This window comes from Marmota monax, unplaced genomic scaffold (genome assembly GCF_021218885.2).
Source record: "Marmota monax isolate L192 unplaced genomic scaffold, Marmota_monax_Labrador192_F-V1.1 WCK01_AAM20220418_F8-fsc00252, whole genome shotgun sequence".
Taxonomy (NCBI): domain Eukaryota; kingdom Metazoa; phylum Chordata; class Mammalia; order Rodentia; family Sciuridae; genus Marmota; species Marmota monax.
Window position 1 is genome coordinate 399,921 of NW_026692478.1, and position 24,758 is coordinate 424,678.

The window sequence follows — 24,758 nt, forward strand, 5'->3', positions numbered from 1 at the left end:
CATAGTAACAAGAGGTTTTATTGATTCTAATGCAAGCTAAGCATGGGGAAGAAATAATCACTTAAAAACACCAAAGACCCTTACATAGCAAAGGTTAAGAAAGACTCCTATTGGGCTATGTCTGGAAGGAAGAATAGGCCTCATTCACTTCGATCCTTGGGTTCTCGGTATTTCCACTGAATGTAATCAAAGATGTCTCTCTCACTGTCTACCGGCAGGGGTTCTCCAGCTACTCCTAGAAGTAGAGAGGGAAAAGAAATTTATTTTAAGAACCAGTTTAGCAATTTAGTTATGAGGGTTCAGGATTGAGAGCTGTGTGAGATTTGCTTTCATAATAAAAAGGAAAACCAAGCTACTAATCCTCTGCATACCAGCTTGTACTTGAGTTTTATTACATATACATTACCAATGCTACAAAAAGAACCTGAGTTTTCCAACTATTTTCACTAAAGTTACCCCAACTTGTGATTTTCCTCTCTGCTGGATCTCCATTATAGCTATCACATTATATAAAATACTCTAGTTAGTTCCTTTGCAACTCAAAATGTTCTAGTACTAGCAGCAGTGGCATTCTGTGGAAGCTTATAGAAATGCAGAACCTTGAGCTCCAAGGAATTAGAATCTGCATCCCATGAAGTCCCCAAGTAAACAGTATGTATGCTGAAATGTGAGCAGCACTGCCCTAGGAATAAAAGCCCTACTTTTTTAGGGCAAAATGGCAAAAATTCATTCTCCAGTAGGGAATAGTAAATCATACAGTATGTTGTGAAATGTTAACAAGATCTATAGAGTTAAGAATCCTTATTCTTTAAACTTTAAAGCATAGGTTTAAAGTTTGGGAGGCATTAAAAGCAATGATATCTCAGAATTTTTGGAACCACACATCAAAACAAAAAAACTCTTTTAAACTAATATAATTTTTTAATAACTATGATGGACAGGAAGGATTTAATAAATGGTCATTACTAAGGAACTGGGAGCACATTAAGCATTCAAGCCCCCTTTGTTCTAAGGGACTAATAATACAAATACATTTGACCAGCTTTTTAGAGAAGCTAAATTTGCTAACCCCTTGAAAATAACTTTCTCTCCAGATAACATGGATCATCTCTAAGGCAGTCACATACTCACCAGTGACTCCCAAGGGGCGGATAGTGTATTCGTTGATTGTGAAACCCTTTTCTAAGGCATGAGCTCTCATATTTTTATTGAAAATGTCACTCCCAGTGAAATAAAGAACCCCACAATAATACTGATCTTTGGGTATCAACCTAAAAATAAAGCAGATAAAGTTTTTATTACACTTCTCAAATTTAGCAAGCATAGAACTCCTAACTAAGCAAGGAACAAAACGCCTAAAATAAATCTTTGTGTCCTAACAATCTGAAGAGAAGACTATCATTAAGTGGAACATTTAAATCACAACCTTGCAATTGTTTAGGTTTCAGTAAACTTTCCTCTGTAAGAGGTGTGGAGAAATGAAAAGCATTATCACTTAGTATAACTCACTTCCCCATGCCAGAAATTTTTTTTGAGTTATAGAAGACACTCTGGTAATGTGCAAATCCACATGAAGAAAAAAAAAATCTGTAGATAGTCATTATTATTTATACTTAAGGCAAGAATATATGGTCCTTCAGAATAAAAGAGGGTTCTATACATACTTGTAAACTTTAATAAGATAATATACAGAGGGAAGAAAGACAAGGATTCAAAAAGGAAAAAGCAAGAATGTCAGAAACAAAGTTTGAGCACACCTGATATCAATTCTTCTGTGAGGGTATTCCTTTTCATCATTTTTACTGGGAAGCTGGCAAACACCCTGAAAAGGATATTTTAAAGAATTTTTTAAAGATATTTTTAAACTTAAGGCTTAATTTTAATCAAATTTTAAATGTGAGGCTAGTTTTGCTTTTATTGGTGGCAGTTTTAGAATTCTGAGCACTTTCATCTTATTAGCTAGCTTCTCTAAGCTACATGTTATCATGAACTTCCTGTGACATTCTATGATAATTTGAGAACTACATGAATCAACAAAGGTTCTAGCCATAAGAATTTCACCTGTATATGATTCTAAACAATAAATAAATCAAGTAAAGCATCATATATGAAAGAGCACAAAACAAACAGGCAAAAGCAACTTGGGAGAAATAATGATCATGCAGAAATAAGAAAATAAACAAAAAAGCTACAATAACAAAAAAAGCGATATTTTTCTCAGACAATAGAAGATATTCAACACATGAATAAGGGCAGAATACTACAGAAAAAAACATTTTGGACGGGTTTAAATATGACGGCAGAAGTAGAAGGGTCTGAGGAAATCTCTTAAATAATATGAGAAAGGTAAGAAAAAATTTTAAAATATAAGAAAATCTGGGTGTAGTGGCACACATCTATAATCCCAGCTACTTAGGAGGCTGAGGCAGGAGGATCACAAGTTTGAGGCCAATCTGGGCAACTAGCAAGGCCTTATCTCAAAATGAAAAATAAAAAGGGCTGGGACTATAGCTCAGTGGTAGAGTGTACCTAGGTTTAATCCTTAGGAGTGCAATAAATAATAAGAAAATTAAAGGATCATTTTTTACCCTTCTTTACAGGTGAGTGAAAACTTCTTCAGTTTCAAGCAAAAATCATCAAAGCCTATGTGGTCATTTTTTTTTCCTTTCCAGAAAAATGGGCAAATTTCTGGACTTGGCAGCAACCCATGCATATGTGAAAAAGAGCTATACACATCACCAGATTTCAAATTACAATTACCTAATACCACATTCTAAGAAAAATAAACAAGTGACAAGCTTCTTATCCTAAATAAAAAAGTAGTCAAGTTAATACACATCACTAAAAGCTGTATTTTTTCACTCAACAAAATAGAAAAATTAAAATTGAAAATGGGTATTTTCTTTAGCCATTCCTATGGTTGGAAGATTAACAAAACATATTTACCTTCAAAATATGAAACCTACCTTCTTAGGCATTAACAAGTTCCAACTCAACTTCCACTTCAAATGGTCAGAATAACTTCCATCAGAATTACCATGAAGTATTACTTATGGGTATAAATGTCTGGATGCCATAGGCAATGATTTTGCTGTTTGTTACATCAGTGATAAGATTTCATCTAATGGCTTTGTTTCCCTTTTCAAGGCTAATTTTATTTCCTGAATTTTTTCTGAAGTGTTAATGTTAAAGAATATTTCTGTATTATTATAAATGCTTTATTAGACTTAATGGATTAGTATTGTTTGGTATTTAAATTCAATAGCTTCAATGAGTGTTTGAAATAAAGCCATTCATTTCCTCAGGGTAGTCCAGGTATCTTCTATGGTCCCTTGAATTCTTAAAGTGGATATTCTATAGAAAAATCACCCAAGGCCAAACATGCACAAAATACTAAAATTTGAATGGCACATACCTAATATGAAACTAACAGAATGTAGAGAAACTGTATATTCTTCCAAATATTATTATATTCACAGTAAGAACAGTTCAGTTGTCTAAAGACCATGATTTTACAAAATGATCTGGAATAACTTTGACTAGTTTCTAGAATTTGATTACTACTAGCTTAAAGGAATCCATGTTTTGAACTTGGCAAGCACATGGATAGACATGTCTTTTTTTAAAAAAATATATATTTTTTAGTTGTAGTTGGACACAATACCTTTATTTTATTTATTTATATGTGGTGCTGAGGATTGAACCCAGGGCCTCGCACATGCTAGGCAAGCACTTTACTGCTGAGCCACAACCCCAGATAGATATAGCTTTAAAACTAGTAAATGGCTATAGCAATAAAAGGCTTTGGAATCAAGAAGAAAAAGGAGAATAGTTTTTTCAACTTCATGAACTGAATTCATTTTGCAGCCAATTTCCTTTCAGAACCTAGAGACCTTCACTTCTTTGGATGTCTCTGCTACTGTCCGTAACTTAGGCTACTGCTCTGACTCCTGCCTAGCCAACTCTTTCTCTAGATAGGTATCTGCTTGGCTAAGTCCTTCACCTTGAGGCTCTAAGTCAGTCTGACCTTCCTATTTAATATTGCTTCCTGCATTCCCATATCCTCCATACCTATTCCCCCATTTTTGAGCACTATTTTATTTTTTTTTGAGCACTATTTTAACCTAATATATTAAATAATTTACCTATTTATTTTGTTCATCACTAATGATCAGTTCCTTCCATGAGTCCTAATGTAAGTTCTACTTAATTAAACTCACTGATTTATTCTCAGATCCTAGAACAGTGCTTGAAACATAAGAGATTCATTCAGCAAATATATACTGTCGAATTGACTGAATACACTTTCACAGCTCATTTAAAATCACCATGAGGAACTTAATGCAATAATTGTGTATGCAGTAATTATATATAACATCCAATTTACCATATTAATTTTTTTAAATCATCTTGGCCATTTTTAAGTATATAGTATTGTTTTATAACCATCACCACCATCCATTTCTAGAATATTTCCCCAACTGAAACTCTGTATCTATTTAAAAATAACTGCATGTTCCCTCTCCTCAGGGACAGGCAACTGCCATTCTATTTCTATATGACATGATGTTTTATCTTTCTCAATCATCTTTTTACTTTTAGCTAACACTCCTATCAAATCTATTGAGACTCACAAATTTTAGCATGTCTAGGCTCTGACAGCACAGTATCTTTCCTTTAAGTCATATAACTTCATAAAAGTGGGGAATGGAGAAGAGGGGACCCAAAGAAGTCTTTAAGTGATTAGAAGAAAGTAAGCCTAAAGAAAGAAAAATCTTGATCCTACATTTTTATTGGCTTTCGATTGGTTATTATACTGGGCCATTTATTAATCTATTTTTAATCCACTTGCCATTGGTTTTGAGTCTTTAGGTTTCTAGACAGCACATCGTAAGGGGTTTCACTGTGAAAATCTTTGCAAGTGTCCCCCTCTATTAGCTTCCCTGTTTATCATTTCATGTAACAACATCCTTTATATAAGACAGACCCTGATTCTTTTTCTTTCTTTGAGGTTGTAATAGATAAATACCCTTCAGTCAATTCTAATCTCACTCGTTGAAGGATTTTGAGTCAGAGAACATGAGAACCATTTGTGATTTTAGGGGAAAACCTACTATGTGTCAAAGTCATTACAGATATTATGCAAAGGCAAATTATGCCTAATTACTTACTTTGACAGTATATATTATTTAGAAATGGGGAGTTTAAAAGAAAATCCATATATATATATATTTTTTTTTCACAGTGTTAGGACCTGAACCCAGGGCTCATGCATGCTAACAAGCACTCTACCACTGAGTTAAATCCCAGCCCCTGAAAGAAAAAAGTTCTTAACTAAAACATTGTAAGAGTAGCTATAAGAATCAGGTGTCGTATCAATTATTTTTCTCTAAGGTCTCAAGGACATCCTTTTTTTTTTTTTTTTTTACGGGGGCGGGGGGAGAGGGTTTGTACTGGGGATTGAATCCAGGGGCACTCAACCACTGAGCCACATCCCCAACCTTTTGATATTTTATTTGGAGACAGGGTATCACTAAGTTGCTTAGAGCCTCACTAAATAACTGAGGCCAGCTTTGAACTCATGAACCTCCTTGCCTCAGCTTCCTAGCCACTGGGATTACAGGTGAGCGCCATCCTGCCCAGCTATTTGTTGACCTTACTACAAAGCTACAATAAAGTCACATACTCAGAATGGTTACTAAGCAATCTCTAAGGATTTTTTTTCACATATGTTAATTCAAATGGGTACTTACCATGAACTTTGTTTCCCCCTTGGATAGCATATCTGTAATAAAATGGACCTTTTTTAACTGCTCCACAACACGATGTAACAGCTTTGGCTGCAGAATCATAATCAGGGAATAAGAAAAAAGAGCAATTATTCTGTCATATGAAAAAATCTTTTTGTTTGGTGCTGGGGATTGAACCTAAGGCCACTGAGCTACATGTCCAACCTAAAATATTTTTAACATGAGTTTTCAGATTATTTATGGAAAAATCTCTATGATTTTGTTTTATGTGAGGATTTTTTTTTTGGGGAGGGGGGGGGATTGCTAGGGATTGAACCCAGGGCCTCCAGCATGCTAGGCAAGCAATCTACCACCGAGCTACATCCCTAGCCCCACACTCTTTTTAATGTTCTGATTAAGTATCTTTCCCCTCAAACAAAGAATTCATTTTATCAAATAAAACATTTTCAGAAACTAGTTTCTCACCAATCTCATGATACCCTAAAACAAACACAATTTGTGTTTATCTGTTTCATTAAAGAGTTAGCTGCTTTATCTTTAAAAGGCATATGTCATCCAAAATCAAAAATGTTTTGTTTTTTAGGATTGAGGTTGTGGTTCAGTGGTTGAATGCTAGCCTCGCATGTGTAAGGCACTGGGTTCAATCCTCAGCACCACATAAAAATAAAGGTATTTGTTCATCTACAACTAAAAAAAAAAAAAGTAGTTTCTCAATACTTTTTTTTTTTAAAGAGAGAGAGAGAGAGAGAGAGAGAGAGAGAGAGAGAGAGAGAGAGAGAATTTTTAATATTTATTTTTTAGTTTTTGGTGGACACAACATCTTTGTTTGTATGTGGTGCTGAGGATCGAACCCGGGCCGCACGCATGACAGGCAAGCGCGCTACCGCTTGAGCCACATCCCCAGCCCAATACTTTCAGAAAGATTAAAATGATTTGTTGTGAAACAATTTAGAAAATGATATTTACTGCTGCACTGCTGTATGACAGAACATATTTGATTATAAGTTCTAGGGTACCTGTTTGGTTGATTCCGAGGTAAAGTTTGGATGGGTCAGAAGAACATCCATGTCACCACTAGATTCTGCACCTACAGTAACAAGGAATATGGAAGGTATTCTCCATGTAAATCTATCAATTAGGCCAATGAAGAACAAAACTAATGACATACATAGAAGAGCCTTACTTCTTATAGCCTATTATTCTATTTCACTGTGCTTCATATTCAGAATTAGTTAAAAGATTTCAATTTTCTGTCCAATAATTCAGGTTTATTGATAGAGACAGCAGAATCTGGGATAACAACAGTAATTGGCATTAGATACATATTGCATACAACTTGTATATTTAATGTGCTAATAATGCACTTAACCACTCAACAATAAAGACAATTTTTGAAAATGGCTTTGGAATACATCTATGAACAACTAAATATCTAAAAATCTCAAACAATATGCTCTCTTTAAAAGGTAATTTATTTAAATTCTTATGACTGAAGTCATTTAATAAATATTGGTAAAAAATTATTATTATAGTATCATGGATAAGAACACAGCACTTTATAATGACTCAGGTTTTGATCTTTATAACCATATAACTTCAGGCAAGTTACACATAGCTGTTTGAACCTTACTTTGAACTATGAAATTTTGACTCTAATTAGATGTTTTTCACTTTTAGTACTGCAAATGAGGACTCTTACATTTCTCTAAACCTCAGTTTCTTTGTCTGTAAACTACTAAAAACTATTTCATAGGCTACTGTGCAACTAGATAAGAGCTAAAGCATCTACTATTGTGCCTCATTCGGCATAAAATAATCCTATCTCCTCTCTTTTCATTTTGATAAGTATAGTACATGCAAAACATACTTTAGGTGACCATGCAGATCATCATCCTATGTATCAATCTTTAACCAGATACAGTAGTCCCCCTTTTCTGCAGAGGATTTTAAGGCCCTCCCTCAGTGGATGCCTGAAACCACAGATAGGACCAAACCCTATAATTTAATACCATTTCTATATTAACTCAGTACCTATTACACACCATGGCCATAATTTTTGCAGTTTGAGATGTGACACCAAAACTAGCATAAATTTCATTTTCCTTCTTCATAATTTCATGGGTAGAAGATGTGTTCTTAATGTAGACCTTAACAAGCTTAGCATACAAGTTTTTTCTTTTCCTTATTAAGTCATGAACTTTCCCAATTTCACTTAAAGGACATACTTTATAGATGTTCTTTGGCAGATTTGAATCATCAGCATCACTACTCTTATGCTTTGAGGCCCTTATTCAGTAAAATAAGGCCCTGTGATTTCAATAGTCAATCTGAGATCAGAGATCCAAGATGGTTAAGTGACGAAGTGCAGGACAGGTAGAATAAACTGTGGATATACTGGACAAAGGGATGATTTACATCCCAGGCAGGATGGAGGGAGATTTCTTCTTGGTACCCATAATAACTTAAAACTACAAATTGTTTATTTCTGGAATTTTCCATTTAGTAGTTTCAGACTGTGGTTGTCCTGAGTTACTGAACCCTCACAAGGCAAAACTATGGATAAGTGGGGAATTCTTGTATTTACATATAAAAAAGACAAGGGTGAATGTGTACTGATTTCAGGATATTTACAAAAGCTATTTTAATAAAGAAAATTCTATTGTGTTCTCATTTCTTTCTCCTATAAGTTGAATGCTTTCACTATGCAGTTACCACCAAAATCACTTTATTATTTTTAAAAAACAAAAAGAAAATCATATTAGCAAAGGAAGACCGGAAGGAAAGATAGACTCAAGGGTCCATTAATAGAGGGCTTGATAAATAAATTATGGCAAACCCACAAAAGCAAATATTATACAACTATAAAAAAGAATAAAGACAATCTCTGTATACTGATATGAAAAATCTCCAGGATATATCTTTAATTTTTTAAAAAAAAGGTATAGTATTATGCAAATATAATGTTACCTGGTGAAAAAAAGGGAAAGGGAAGTGGAGGAGAAAATAAAAAATGTATACTCATATTAGTTGTTATCTTTAAGCAGAAACATTGAAAAGAATTCAAAAGAAAGTGATTATTAATGGGACAATGGTGGCATGTAGTATACAGAATGAACAGAGACAGAGTAAAACTGAGACTTCACAGTGTATGCCATTTTTTTATATATTTAAAAATTTATTTTAATTGTAGATGGGCACAATACCTTTATTTATTTATATTTATGTGGTGCTGAGGATCGAATCCAGTGCCTCATACATGCGAAGCAAGCGCTTGCCACTGAGCCAAATCCCAGTCCCCTTTTTTAATATTAAAGCATACAGCCATATAACATAGTCAACAACATAAATAAAAATAAAATATATAAATCCAAAAAGTTTGTCATATTCAGAGTGTGCATTTCAGCTTGCTTTGCATCAAAATATACATTTTGAACTGGGTGTGGTGGTGCATGCCTTTAATCCCAGCGGCTCAGGACGCTAAGATAGGGGGATCATGAGTTAAAAGCCAGCCTCAGCAACTTATCAATGCTCTAAGCAACTTAGACCCTGTCTCCAAATAAAATATTAAAAAGGGTTGAGGATGTGGCTCAGGTGTTAAGCATCCCTTGGTTAAATGCCTGGTACAAAGTATGTATATATATATATATATATATATATATATATATATATATATAAAAAATATGTATATAAAAATATACAAAAATATATATTTTTTACACACATATATGCACGTATACACATACACACATTTTGAAAATAGATAATCCAAGTCCCCACCTAAGGTAATTTTTATTTAGTAGGTCTGTAGCAGGGTATAACAATGTATATATATTTTTTTTAAATTCCCAGGTGTTTCTGATATTGACATACTCAAATAACTGGTTAACTTTAATCCTTTCATTTTGAAAATATGAAAATTAGGATAAAGCAAAGACAGATTTACTTAAAATCATATAGTAGTAAGAAGACTTGGCCTCAGAACCCAGGTCTTTTTATCCCAATTCAATGTTCTTTCCACTTATCAGCAAATATGGATTTAATCCAACTCTAAATTCTTACAGAAAATACCTGGAATATTTCTGATAGCCCATTGCCTACTTTCTACCCAAAATTCTACTGGTGACCAGAGATTCAATCTAGGTATTTACTCTAAAATGTTTTAAACAAAATTTTTCTATTCCAATTTAAAAAGCTATGTTAGCCTCCAAAGAGACTAGGATTGTGTGGTTCTCACTTTGCTTGCTCTCACATAGTAAGTGAAAGACCTGAAAAACCTGGTGATTGTGAGAATGGGTTTTGAGCTGGTGATTTTGAGACACTATTCTTAGATTCATTAGAGAAAATGTAGAAAATTTAAAAAGTAAATAAAACTACCTACAACTCCATTAGCGTATAACCAGATAACCACTATTAGTGTTTTTTTCTTATAGTTTTTTTTTTTTTTAGTTGTAGATGAACATAATACCTTTATTTATTTATTTTATGTGGTGCTGAGGATCAAACCCAGCGCCTCATGTATGCAAGGCAAGCGCTCTACCACTTGGCTACAACCCCAGCCCCACTATTAGTGTTTTAATATACCTAAATAATTTTATAAATTTTGTTAAAAGCAGTTAAAAATATTATTCTATAATAAAATTAGAATGACTCTCCTCTAATTATTTATACATATTCCCATCTATGAACAAATAAATAGCTAATACTATAGGGTCTTAGTAAATCCAAGAAGTAATATAAATGACACATTTTTAATCCAAGTTTTTCACATATTCTAGGCAATTTTAACATTGAGGCATGAAATAGCCCAAGATTAGGAAGTATGTTACCTCTTCTGAAACTGCCACAGACTGTAGCTATGTATTCAGAATCCACTTTTTTAACTTCATTTAGTACAATATCCTAATAGAAGAAAGATTAAGTCAGTATTCCAAAAACAGCTTTTCACCAAGTGATGTTCTCAACAGTAATCAAAAAATACAGTTCAGCATATTCTTACTTGCATTTGTAACATCTCTTCACGAGGGATTCTTTTTTCAAAGTCCTCAAAGTATCTATAAAGACAGAAAAAGTACACAAAAGATTTTTGCAAAATTTAAATCTTTTTAGAAATTAAATTGCCTACCATACATAGTGTCCTTATACCAGCAGATTACAATTCTCACAAATCAAGAATAGAATTTATTGAGAAGACAACAGCAAAACTGAGATGGGGTGTCTGTTTCTTAACTGGATCAAAATCCTGAAGTTCATTCTTTGTAATATTCAAGAAACTGCATCAAAACTTATATGTAAGTAAGTTTCATATTCACATTACAATAGTAAATAAACATATTTAAGTTGGGACATGTTTTCAAAGTACTGCTCTTTACTGGTAAATCAAGGGGTTGGTTACAGTTAACTGCACTTAAATCTTGCAAAAATAGGAGTAAGAAATTCTGTTGTGCTATTGCACTGTAGGATAACTATAGATAATGAGAATTTGCTATATATTTTAAATAGCTAGAAGAAAGGATTTTGAATGTTTTCACCATAAAGTAATGATAAATGTTTAAGGAGATATGTTTACTCTAACTAAATAACACAGCATATACATGTATCAAACATCACATGGAAACTCCCAAATATGTACAGTGCTATTATATATCAGTTAAAAAATAAATATAAATTCAAAAATAACACAAAAATTCTGCAAATTGTTGCATTTTAAAATATTAGCCTAAAACATGGATGAACCTCGTCAATAATATGGCAAGTGAAAGAAATCAGTAAAGACCACATATTGATTTCATTTATATGAAATGTCCAGAAGAGGCAAATTTGAACAGCAGATTAGTGGTTGCCTAGGGCTGAATGAGGATAAATGGGGAATGACTGCTAATGGATGAGTTCTTTTGAGGATAACAAAAATGTCCTAAATTTGTAATAATAGTTGCACAACTCTGTGTACATACCAAAAATCACTGAACTATATCCTTTAAATTGATAAATTGCATGACTTATGACATATCTCAATAAAGCAGTTATAAAGATATTATCTCTGTTTGAAATGATATCTAAGCATATGGCTAAGAATGATAATGTAATTCTTCAAAATCAGTTCTCATGATAGCCACGTTCTTCACAATACCTCCATTTACTATATAAATGCAAAGAAAGTAAGAATCACACCATCCTGGTCTCTTAATGGCTCAAAATTTTAGAATAATAGTATAAGTTTAAGAGGAAATACATATACTGCTTATACACTATCATTGTAAATAATCAATATCTAGCACACAAAATAATTATTGATACTGATAGAGAAACATACATACTAGTTATTTATACTGTTTTTAGTTGTTTAGAGATTTTTCTTCTTATTAAAAAACTTTAGTTTTTCATGTTCATGTAAACTGATGTTTACATGTTTCATGTTCTTCTCAGACTAAATAAACTGCTACACTGAATCTCTTTAGTATTCTTCCCCCAGACCTAGTACAGTGCTGTGTACTACAGAATCATGGAATGAACACCCAATGACTGTCTAAGTCACTGCACTAAGCTTTATGTATTTTAAGAGGGAGTTGTCCACTAAAGTCAAGTGAATGAGGGAAATTCTTAAAATAAGTAAACTATAAAACAATAACAAAATGTACGTACATATACATAAACTCTACAAGAGTCTGCAACAAATCTTAGCATTCCTAAATTGGAAAATGCTTGTGTTTACCTAATTTGAGGAATTATTATGGTGTATAAAAGAATGTCTATAAAAATTTTTACTTTCACATCTCAAATATCAAAAGAAAATTTGCTCTTACTTCAGCCCAATTCGTTGATGATGATTCAATTTATCTTCATTTTTTCTGAGATCTGAATAGAAGATAAGTTTGAGGTGTTAATTTGAACACTTTTGGGAGAAAAAATACTAAACTCAGCTACTTTTTTTCAAAGAACTAGCTGGAGGGAAAATACATTGAAATGGTTTTGATAAAAACAAGGAGAAAAAAATTTTTAGATATTAAGAACTAGAAAAAATGACTCTTCAAATCAATATAGTAAAAACTTAACATCTAATTTTATGATCATTTCCATTTACTGACTCAAAATTTGAATGAGAGTTACATGAAATGATAAATATACAGGAATTATATCAAATTTTGCTGGCTATCATAAAAGGCGACCTTATAAGAACTAATATTGCTTAATTTACTATTCATAGCAGCAGCAATCACAACTTCTGAAGACTTTATGATTACTTAGGTTCATTCATAGTGTACATTTGTTCATTCACTCCACTGAATTAGTGTTGAATACTGATTTGTGCATTTTACTTTCACATTTCAAATATCAAAAGAAAATTTGCTCTTACTTTAGGCATTGTACTAAAAATCCTGTTGAAAGTAAAGGTATTAGCTTCATTTTTAAATTTGCAAAAGTTGTCCTAACACTGTATCTTAAAAGTGACTGAGTTCCATTAGGTGTTCTTCTTTTTCTAGGCATGAGTACAGTAGTGAACCTCGTTAAAGAAAACAACAAGCATGGTTTAAAAGCAATTCCTATGATCACCCTTAGATTAACAAATACATAAATTCACTCTGGAGATATAAAACAGAGAAAAATAAGCATCTTTATGACACATCGAACATTTAACATCTCCCACAGGAAATACTAAATATATATATCTGAAAATGAAATGGAAATAGTGATATATATGTATATATCTATAAGTTAAATATATAGACATTACATAATTATGAAGTAATATAAAAACAAAATGTTTGACACTACCAAGAGATAAAACCTGAATACCTTTGAGAAACCCACTTTTTTTTTTTTTCCATTTTCTTTCTATGTTGCCCAGGCTGGCCTGACTCAGCCTCCCAAGCAGCAACCAGCTTGAAACCCACAAACTTGAGTGGGTTTAAGTGCTTTAGTCAATCATTTTCTTCAGATATACTGTATATGTCACAAGGAGAAAAGCACATAACCTCTCTGAGATGCACAGAAAGAGATCAGTCTCTAGAAATTCTCGGTTTAGTAATACTTAGTTTAGTGAACAGTATTTCATAAAAGTAAGTTAATCATTTTTCAGTACTTACTATTAAGCACTCTGCTAAGTGCTTTACAGACTGCATTAAATTATATGAAATATTTGTTTTGTAGCTAAGAAACTGAAGCACAATGCTCATAAAGGCCTCTGAGATAATATGTAATATAATATAATATAATATGAAATTTAAATGACAAAGAGCCAGCTATGAAGGATCAAGGGAAAAGGGAAAGTCAAAAGCCCTCAGGCTGGCATGAGTTTGTTGGCTATTCAAGAAAGGAGAAAAACAAGTATGGCTAGTTGGGATTCAAACCAGGTCAGTCTCCAAAACACGTTCACCTAACCACTGTGTTGCTTATAATAGTTGAACCCACAAATACTAAACCCTTAATGCCATGGATGTACTATAATGAATTCATATATATATATAGTATACACCTTGAAAAGTATGAAGAGATAAATTAAATTGAAAGGATTGCTATGTTAAGTTTATGTGTTTTAAAATTACTTGATTTAGGCTCTATTTTTAATACTTCCTTCAAATTAAAAATTCCTTCAATAAGCACTCAACTCTCAATATATATAACTCAGCATTTAATCTTAACATATAAGATTAAATGTTTTATTATAGAAACAAATGTTTTTGTTTTATTATAGAAACAAAAGTAATTTAAATCTTCTAAACATCTATAAATGAGAACTATTTTCATTGTCTTTAAACCAAGAAATCACTTCCTGGTTTTGATTTTCTTCTGAATTACAAACCTAAAAATGTTTAAGATGGGACTATAAATTATACATCTATATTCTACTACAGAGTTAAAAAGAAAATTTTATTTGTATTTATTAATTGAGAACAGGTTTTCCAGGTTTTAGTTTGTTAGAGTATTTATTAATGGTCCTTCAGGACCATATTTAAGCTGGAATTAGCAACCTGTGGTCATACTTACCCTCTAATGTTTTAATTCCTTCATCTACAAACTTCCTTGCAGCAGATGGACTACAAAGAAAGAAATGCATTGTCTCAATATCGAATGGAATTCAGGGTCACTGTAACAATCAAATATTTAAAAAATAAAATAAAAGGGAAGGTCAAACATAAAGACCTGATATTATGCTAAATAAGACCTACCAAAATGGTTACTTTGGTAATGTGCAATTTTATTCAAAGTAAGAATTTTTGAAGTTTCAATCATTAGGAAGATAATCCTGAACTTGGACAGGGAAAAAAACACCTAAACAGCTAGCCATCATAATATCCACATTCAAACATATGGGCACTTGAAAATTGTTCATTCACTCAAATAAGATTTACTGAGGACCATATCATATGCCAGACACTGTGCTGAAGATACAGCATAAATAAGATAAATAAGAGCACTAGATATCATCTGCTTACATTCTAGTAAGGGGACACATAAATACATATACAAACAAGAAAAATATCAAGTGGAGGAATTCAAATCCAGACATAACAGAATGACTGAGTTCTGCTTTAGACTGGGTGGTGAGTAAAGGGCTCTGAGATAATACATAAGCTGAGATTTAAATAACAAAGAGCCAGCTACAAGGGATCAAGGGGAAAGGGAAAGGGAAGGTCAAAAGCCCTCAGGCTGGCATAAGCTTGGCTTGTTCAAGAAAGAAGAAAAACAAGTATGGCTAGAATGAGATATCACTGAGCAGTACACAGGGGCCACACATTATCATGTTTTTAAAGCCAGGGTGGTAAGTTTGGGTTTTATTCTGAGTGCAATGGGAGGCTGTTAGAGCATACTGAGCAAAGCAGTGATAAAATCTGATTGGGTTAATGAACAATCACTGTGATTGCCATGTTCACATAAATAAATCAGAACATTAGAAAGAACTAAGGATGGGCTGGGGTTGTGGCTCAGTGGTAGAGTACTTGCCTAGCATGTGTGAGGCACTGGTTTGATTCTCAGCACCATAAATAAATAAAGAAAGGAAGAAAGGAAGAAAGGAAGAAAGAAAGAAAGATCTATTGACAACTAAGAAAATATTAAAAAAAAAAAAGGACTAAGGATGCTCTTATGGAATGGCAGGGACAGAAGGAACCTTAGAGATTAATCAAATCTCCATCTCATTTTATAAAGAAGGGCATCAGAATCTAAAAAACTGAAAATAATTTGCTAAGGTAACAAATTTAGTTGGTCAGGACCAGTACTCAGTTTTCCTGATTCTCTTCCCTTATATCAATTTACAGTAAAAGTGAGAACAGAGATCAGAAAGAAAAGCACACATACACATTCATGTTCATATAACAGCCCGAGTCATAGTTTTTGGAACAGTGTGCAAACATTATGATATTATAGTGTGGTATAATTGACATGGATATTAGTAAGGCAATGTGGCAAACAAAAAACAGAATTGAACGCAGAGTCAGGAGACAAGAGTTCTAATTCTGGCTCTGCCACAGTACTTTCTACACTCAAGTTTCAGCTTTCTTCCTTAAAAAAAGAGGATAATATAACATGCTCTCTAAAACATCTTCTAATGAAAATTTTAAAATAGCCTTGGGTCCATAAGGAGTCATGATAATTTTCAGTATATTATGCTTAAGAATGTAATACAGTTTAGAATAACTTCTATCTAAAATGTGGTCACTTAAAGGAATAATCATCATATAATGTAAAGGAATGCCTTGTTTCTTAAAGATAAGAGGTAAGGAAAACATTATGGCCTTAATATTTCAGTGTTAATCTTTCCTTTGTCCAGTGTCAAAAGACCTTTTCAGTGCTAGTTCCAAATCTGAGATAAAGATTCCTGCATTAAAAAACATCTGAGTGCTTATTCCAAATTCATGGTTCTAAAGAAAAACATTATGCTTAGAGAAGCAGAAGAGACACAATCTGAAGAGGGCAAAAGGTGTACACAGCAAATACTAGTAGAGTTTAGAGGAAAGAAGAGAGAAGGTAACATTTGCTTTAAATGAGGCATCATGTGAATAATCAGCTTCACATCCATAAGCTATGAAAAGGTGAACTGTATGAGTAAAGGCAAAGAGGTAGTGAAGCACAGGTTTAGAAGAAAAACAGCAGGTAACTTAGCTTGATTGACATGAAAAATATAACCAATCTATGACTATGTCTGTTAAAAAGTAGTTCTTACCCAATGCCACTAACTCGAGTTAGGAAATTGATGGATGAACTTGTATCATCCTGCCGAATCTTAAAGGAAAAAAAAAAAAAGTCTAACAATGATTTAAGAATGCTTTGAGAACTTAAATGATCTTATTAAAAACCAAAATCATTTACATTTACCTGGTTAACACATAGTGAAATATTCATATATAACCTAGGTAGTTACAGGCGAATAACAGAGCAGCTGAAGATGTCTCATGTCTAATTTATTCAATACTTTTGGATGGGGGTATAGTACTGTGGTAGAGTGTGTGCATTAGGCTCTGAATTCAATCATCAGCACCAAAACAAATAACTTTTTTTCTTTAAATTGACAGATAAAATTGCATGTATTTATCATATACAACACAATGTCTTGAAATATACATAAGTTGTAGACTGGTAAAATCCAATAAATTTGCTAATTAACAAATGTACCACTTCATATAGTTATTTTCATGGGAAGAACATTTAACATCCAGTCTCTGAATTTTTCAATTTTCTAATACTTTTAAGAGGCCTATCCATAAGAGACTAGAAATGATATAATTATTATCATTAGAGTGAAATAAAAGCATAAAAATACTTGGAAGAATTAAAGAACAGAAATTCTAAATGACAATGACCTTTTAGTCAAAATTTATAATCTCTTTTCTGAATAGTAAAAAAAATAAAGAGCCAACTGTATCATGATGCTAAAAATCTCTTAAATGTCACATAAAATAAGAGGGATTTTTTTGTGTGTGTGTGAGACAAAGTGGCCCAGGCTTATCTCAAACCTGTGAGTTCAAGTGATCCTTCCATCTCAGCTTCCTGTGCATAAGGTACTACAGGTTGCACTACCATGCCCAACTAATAAGTGAAAATTTTATAGAAGCAATGTTCACATTTAAAAAATAGAATACGTAAAGCCATAAAGTCTACTCATCTCTTTCCTTCTGGAAAAGTGAGTAAAGACATCAATTGCCCTGTAAGGACACTACATGATAGTTGCCATAAAGGAAGCCACTGTAACCAAATAAGTAAATCAGTTAAAATTTTACCTTTTCCAGTTTACGCAATTTTCCAGTTGCTAAATACTCATCAATTTTTTCAGCAATTTTTGTTCCTACTCCAGGCTACACAAAAAATGAAAAATATAAAAATCATATAATTGTAATGCTTACCAAATTACTAAATGATAAAGTGGGAAAAGATAAACAAATGCTCATAAGCGACAAGTTTTCAAACAATGGACAGAAAATTGAACCCCAGTAATGAATTCTCCCAGCAGCAAAATGCTTAAATGATTGACAAAAGAGAAACCTTTATAAAATAAGTCTAAATGACTCATTTAAAATTAAATTTTGTTGTAGAAAAATTAGAAAAGTTACACAAATAATACTAAAATCACTTGTCAATCTCATTGCCCTGGAAATTATTATTTGATTTCTTTTTTACTTATAAATATACATCTTTACATATATGCTTTTTCCTAATACATTATGAACACATTTTTATATCAATAAATAAATACAATGGTGTCTTTAGTATATCATCTTACAGATGTATAATTTACTTAATACCCTACATGTAAACATTTAGATGGTTTCTAATTATTTGATAGTATAATAATGCTATTATGAACTCCCTTTAGAACAGAGGTGCATGCATTAGCATCACCTGGACACAAGCAAAGTGTCTACTGACACACCTGGGTTCTCTCATCCAGAAATTATAGAAACAGGGTCTATCAGTGACAGAAGTCGGGTTGAGTTCTACTTGGATGACAATGCCAATTACCCATTCATGCTGCCCACCCTAGGCAATGACACAGAAGCAGTATCTATATCAGTTCCACATGAACACACACATATATATACTCAATAACAACGAACACTAAAGCAGTTGACTCTTGTCGCTGAAGACATTTTTTTTCCAAATGAAGAATGGATTTAATTAAACTATGTATTGAAAAAAAAAAAAAACAACAGCCTAAGTATTAGAGATGGTGATTATATCCAGTTTGAGTTACAGAACCAATTTCCTGAATTTTAGCATTCAGTAAGCTGCCAATTTTGATTTTGTATTGCTCTTTATCCAAATGACATTTTCTTTCTTTTTTTATTGGAGGAGGGGGAAAAAGTAGTAATACTGTGTTTGAAAATTATACTCTGTATCTGGCTTTCCTGTGTATATAACCATTTCGGTGTTATTATCCTGCTTTGGTTTTATAGTGATTGTGAGGCATTTGATGCAAGTATACAGACATTTTCTCATTAAAAACCCAATATGTGTTGTGTCTGTATTAAAAAAAAAAAGCACAGTGTCAAGTCCCACCTTAGCGTTTCTGATTCACTTTATCAGGGATATGCCAAGGATTTGTACTTCTAAGTTCCTCAGTGCTGTTGTTGCTGCTGGTCTAGGTATCACATTGGTCTAGGAATCATTGCTCTAGAACTACAAAGTCCACATAATGACAATTTAATTAAAATTTAGAATTCTTCAGTTACACTAGCCACATTTCAAGGACTAAATAGTCAAATGTGGTTTATGGTTGCCATATTGGACAGTACTGTTCTAGAATGTAAGCTCTAAAAAAGCAGAGATCTTATCTGTTCACTGCATATCCCTAATGCCTGGTATATAGGTGCTCAAAAGTTGTAAGTTGCTTAGTCCTTGTGTACACATAACTCTACTGGTTTTCTTAGAACAAATTCCTCAAAGTGGAATTGTTGGGTCAATACATACAGTATGCCAAATTTTCCCCAGAAAGGCTGTAACAATCAAGACACCCTTCAGCAGTAAATGAAGGTTCTTTTTTTTTTCACAACCTTATTTACATTTCATACTAGTTTGATAATTTGAGAGGCAATATATGGTATATTGTTTTATTTTCCAACTTAAACTTTTTTTTTCACATTTATTGGTCCTTTTAAACATTCAACAAGCAAAATAACATGTGTGTCAGTTATTTCCTACTGACCTTTAGCCCTAATTCACCCTTGTGTACTCTCGATGTCTCAAAAACTACTGAATGCATATTCAAGTTCTGAAAAAGCAATAACCAAGTAGAAATGAACAAAAGATTTAGGAAGATTAGAAAAGGAAAACTGCTCAGACTTCTCATTTCTAATATTAAATGATAAAAAGGTAATTATTTTTTCCTTTACAGATAGTGCTACAACAATTTCACTCAATAAATAGACCTCAAGCAATTTAGACCCAAGCTATTTTCTGTATCTAACATTAAGGAATAAAAGACAAACAACTCATTCTGGAAATGTAAGATTTCTGGAATTATTGAGAAGCACTCCTATGGGCTAGATAATAGGTCTTTGATTCTTAAGTAATAGTAAAAAGAAATAATGTTGATATTTTTATGTGAAGTCCAGTCTAATGGAAAAGGAGTTTTGGATACTTTCATGCTTTTTTTTAGGGTCATATCAGGAGCTCAGATTCAGGATGAAGTGTATCAGAGCTTTTCAAAAACTTTAATAAAATTTATTTGCAATCAGCACAGAAAAGGAAGTTCAGGAGTTTCAATGAAAGGGGAACAGAATGAATAGGTGTGGTCTCTGAGGTTAACATTGCAACAGTTCACTAAGACAGAAATTCAGAATAAGAAGTAAATGTCTAATGTATTTATAACTTAGTTGGACGCTGTATTGGGGGAAAATATACTATTGCTGGTAATGGTTCATGGCACAAAGGATTTAAAACCCATGCACCAAAGTAGGATTTGTATTGGTTAACAAATTCAAGGTTAAGATGTGGCACGTGATTAATGTAAGAATCACAAGATTCATGGGTGACTATGAAGGGTGAGAGAACAAAGGGCATTTATGGTTCATACTTTTAAGGCTCTCATTAGAAAAATTAAGGATGATCAAATATAATACTTAAAATTCCAGAGGACTTTTGTAAAACACAAGAACAACAAATGGAGATGATAACTATCATCTGGAATAATCAAAGCCATGTCAGTTTGGCATTTTTAACAAAATGTAAGATATTTAAGCAACTTTGAATCATTTATGTAAGGTTAAATAAGAGAGAATCATCCATCAATAGGGAGATCTTCCAAGGACATTCTTAGTGATATTATTACAAATTACGTATTACTAGGACACTACTAGCACATAGAGTTTCATGGAAATGAAAACAGGGCTAACTACCATATTAGAAAAAAGGTCTACTCATGTGCCTATTTGTAGGTAAAAATCTCTTTGGGGAATACTCTCCCCAAATGTAACTAATGTAAGTCCCTATACCTGGGGATCAGAGAAGGATAGATAGGGACCAGATATGATAGTATCATTACATCACCATAGTTTTGGGGGGGCAGTGGGGTACTGGGGATTAAACCCAGGGATTCTTTGCCACTAAGCTACATCCCAAGCTCTTTTAATTTTCTATTTGAGAGAGGGTATTGCTAAGTTACTAAAAGACTCATTAAATTGCTGAGTCTGGCCCCAAACTTGCAATCTTCTTGCCTTAGCCTCCTGAGTTGCTGGGATTACAAGTGTACACCATCTGACAATGGCCACCATTGTCAGAGGAATTCAATGTGAGAGTCAGTACATGCATATGTGATAGAGTAGAAAAAGAAAAGTACAATTATATATCTATTCATCTCCAAATAAACACATTTTGAGCTTGAAAGAGTATGCTTTAAATGGCATTAATTTTATTCCAAAAAATTAGGAGTAGTGAAATCTGTTTGTGTGGGTCAAGACAGCTTCAGAAAAATGAGTTTAGTTTTGTGGGAACCCCCCAAATTTGTACACGTGTAAACTGTTCGACCAGTGTGTTCACTAAACTTACCAATTTCTTAGCTTCTGCTCCACTCTTTACTTTGTGTGGGTACTTTGCTATAACAGATGCTGCTTTTCTATAAGAGAAAAAAAGGGAAAATCAATTAAAAAACAAGCAAGATCTTAACTTTTCTTAAACTAAAATGCACATACAAATATCTACCTTACACTTTCACCAAGATAACTAATTTTCCATTCCCATGTAAGACTTAGAATTTAGAGAGCTGATAGATTACCTACTATATCTCTAATTCTTAAGTTTCTTGAAATTTCTCACAGATGAGGATAATTTTAACTGTTTATGTAACACTAGAGGGATCTGGGATACCAGTAGTCTTCTTTCTTGTAAATAATTGAAAAATAGCATATAACAATATATTTTAATTGTTTCTGCAGATGATTCATAATTCTTAATTAAAAATGTGCTAACAAACTAATTGAACTATTAGATATCAAATTTGCTTACAGATGGCTATTTTAAAATTCATGGCTTCAAACTGCAATTCCCTATGTCCTTATATCAATTCTTTTTAAAAAAAAATTGTTAACATTTCAGTTTAACATAAAGCAGTGATCATGTGTTTCTTGCCTACTTCTACGTACACCCAGTTTAATAATCTGATGATAGATTAGGTATACTCTGGGTGCTCAACAGGGTATTCTGTCTAAAATTTCAATGCTAAATGTAGTTTAGAATTGTTGCTGATAAAAAGCAATAGTACAACTAAATCTAAAGCACAAATGTTGAATAATCTTTTGAACCTGTGATTTTTACTCTATTCTAGCATATATATCTTTAGATTTGAATTATACCTTATTTATTAGCATATGATTGATGATGGCTCTAGAAAGGTTATAATTATAGGGGAAGCAACAGGCTAAGGCGGTTTATGGAAGGGATTAGCTAAGGAAAGGCAAGTAGATCCAGATAACTGGAACTGGGTACCCAAGCCTGAAAGGAATAAATTAGATCATGAAAGGCCTTTTGTATGCCATCATATATTTAGGCTTTATCAAAAAAAATATTGAATTATTTGATATGAAATACCGACAAGACTAGATTATTTTTAAAAATACTTCATTCACAATCAAGAGAAATGTATACTAGGGGTGAGTATGTATGTGAGTAGTACGTAGGGATAGTAGGGGATTATTTGCTTTTCTGGATTTATTTCCCACTCATGCTATATATAACCCTTAAGTCAACTGAATTACTGACTTTTAGAAAATGTTATATTCTTTCATCTCAAGGACTTGCCCCATTTTGTATCCTTTGTCTAGATTTCTGCTCCTGTCAACCTCTGATGAGCTCCTTCAAGATTAAACACTGCTGTGACCCAAACAGGGTTGAATATCTGTGTGAATTCTAGGTCACTAATGTATGAATGATAGTACAATTACTTTACATAGGAAATCATAAGAAGAAAGCATAATCAGTTTTGAAATATGTTTGAGTGGGAAGGAAAAAATTCTGGTGAAAGCCCAAAGTTTTGGAGTCTATGACTTAAGTGGTACTCAAAGGCAAGAAAGAGAAAGTATTGAAAGGGCTACAGGAAGACTTCTGGAAACTAGCAACAGTAAAAGCTAAGACAGATGAAAAAAATGAAAGAATAGAAGGGATTACCATCGTGAAAATCAAGGGAAAGACTTTCATGGAATGAGCTTATGATGAATGCCACTGAGACTCCAATAAGATGAGATGTAGGTGAGAGTATTTTCAGAGAAATGTCAAGATGGGAGTTATACTGCAATGACATAAGGGAATGACTACTGATGAGGAAGTCCAGAAATGAAACATAGATTGTTCAAGAAGGAAAAATAAGGTACTAGCTAGAGGGAAGTTAAGACTGTTTTCATTTTGCTGTTAAGAACTGAGGGACTTGGGCACATTTATAGGCTAAGGGGTTGAGACAGGTAAATGTGGAAATAATGGCTAGGAAAAGGCCCCTGATAATGGACAAGGACTAGATCCGACGAAGGTGACAGGATCAGCCACAGACCAACCAGATGGAAAGATATGATTCGTCGCACCACAAATGTTTGAGTACATATTGCAACCACTGCCTTTCATTATGGCTTAAAATCATACTGCATTTCCAATCAATCACGTTGGATAATTGGGAACTTATCTGAATTGATCCTATAGAGCTCTGTCAAAATTCTTCCAGAAATATTAAGTGAGGTACCACCTTCTTGTTGCTTTTTCTGCTCTTGCAGGTGGTCGAAATATCCATTGGAACCTTGGTTATGTTAAGTGCCACACAAAGCAGGTGTATACCAGATTGCATGCTAGCAAAGAATGCTGCACTGTCCCACCTGTAAGCATTGTACTTGTGGATAGCCTGGCTCACGTTCTTCTCAAAGTTTGCGAGTTCTGAAAAGGCAACAAGAGGCTTGGGTGAACAAGAATTACGAGTAAACGCAGGAAAACTGAGTTCCCTGGAAGAGGATGTGGCAGCATCTAAGGGTCAGTGGCTACCCATTTCTTCACAGGCAGCAAAGGCTGCCCAAGGGATGACCCAGAAATCCCCGGAAGAACTGACAATCAGCTCCCGGCACGGGTGCCTCAGGAAGAGCTCCAAGGAAGACCACCAGCTGCAAGGAGCTGACCCCACCCACTGGACTATAGCGGCAGGCGAGAAGGGAGGGAAGGCAATGGGGAGAAAGGAAGGCAATGGGTAGAAAGGAAAGAGAAAGCCAATGGGGCCGGGCCGGGACTAACCCATGAGCATGTCCGTGATTCCCCCGTTGAGAGTCTCCTGCGGCGCCTTCCGTTTACTCATGGTGGCCTGCACCCGAGGGCTCCAGGGTGTCCAGAGCCTGGGAGAGCCTGGGAGAGACAGGGACTAGCCTGCCTCCCCCAGCCTTAAGAAGGAACGGGGACTTGAGGAAGGGATAAGGATCAATCCAGCCCAGGAAGGCGGGCGCGACCGGCTGAACAATGGCTGCCTCTGACAGGAGGCACGGCGCGGCGCGGCGCGTGTGGTGACGTCACGCGCTGGGGCGGTTCCGGGGCGGGGCTACAGAGGAGCGTCCTTGGTCT

The 24,758-nt window shown here is 33.8% G+C and overlaps 1 protein-coding gene across 1 annotated transcript; it reads right to left on the bottom strand.

Moving 5' to 3' along the window:
• On the bottom strand, nt 1–24,697 carry Polb (DNA polymerase beta). The gene is made up of 14 exons (XM_046443089.2): nt 24,438–24,697; nt 24,032–24,089; nt 21,726–21,792; nt 17,963–18,037; nt 16,909–16,967; nt 14,733–14,782; nt 12,551–12,602; nt 10,747–10,801; nt 10,577–10,649; nt 6,767–6,837; nt 5,754–5,840; nt 1,758–1,822; nt 1,132–1,271; nt 1–235 (listed from the first exon to the last, which is right to left on the bottom strand). The coding sequence occupies exons 1-14, from the start codon at nt 24,496–24,498 to the stop codon at nt 141–143; spliced, it is 1,008 nt and encodes a 335-aa protein (XP_046299045.1). The 5' UTR covers nt 24,499–24,697; the 3' UTR covers nt 1–140.
• Between the last annotated feature and the right edge of the window lie 61 nt (nt 24,698–24,758).

Coding starts and splice junctions, on each gene's coding strand:
- Polb (XM_046443089.2), bottom strand. CDS start 24,498: ATGAGTAAACGGAAGGCGCCGCAGGAGACTCTCAACGGGGGAATCACG. Junction 18,038..21,725: donor GAGCAGAAGCTAAGAAATTG/GTAAGTTTAGTG, acceptor TTTTTTGTGTAG/CCTGGAGTAGGAACAAAAAT. Junction 236..1,131: donor CCGCCCCTTGGGAGTCACTG/GTGAGTATGTGA, acceptor CTCTACTTCTAG/GAGTAGCTGGAGAACCCCTG.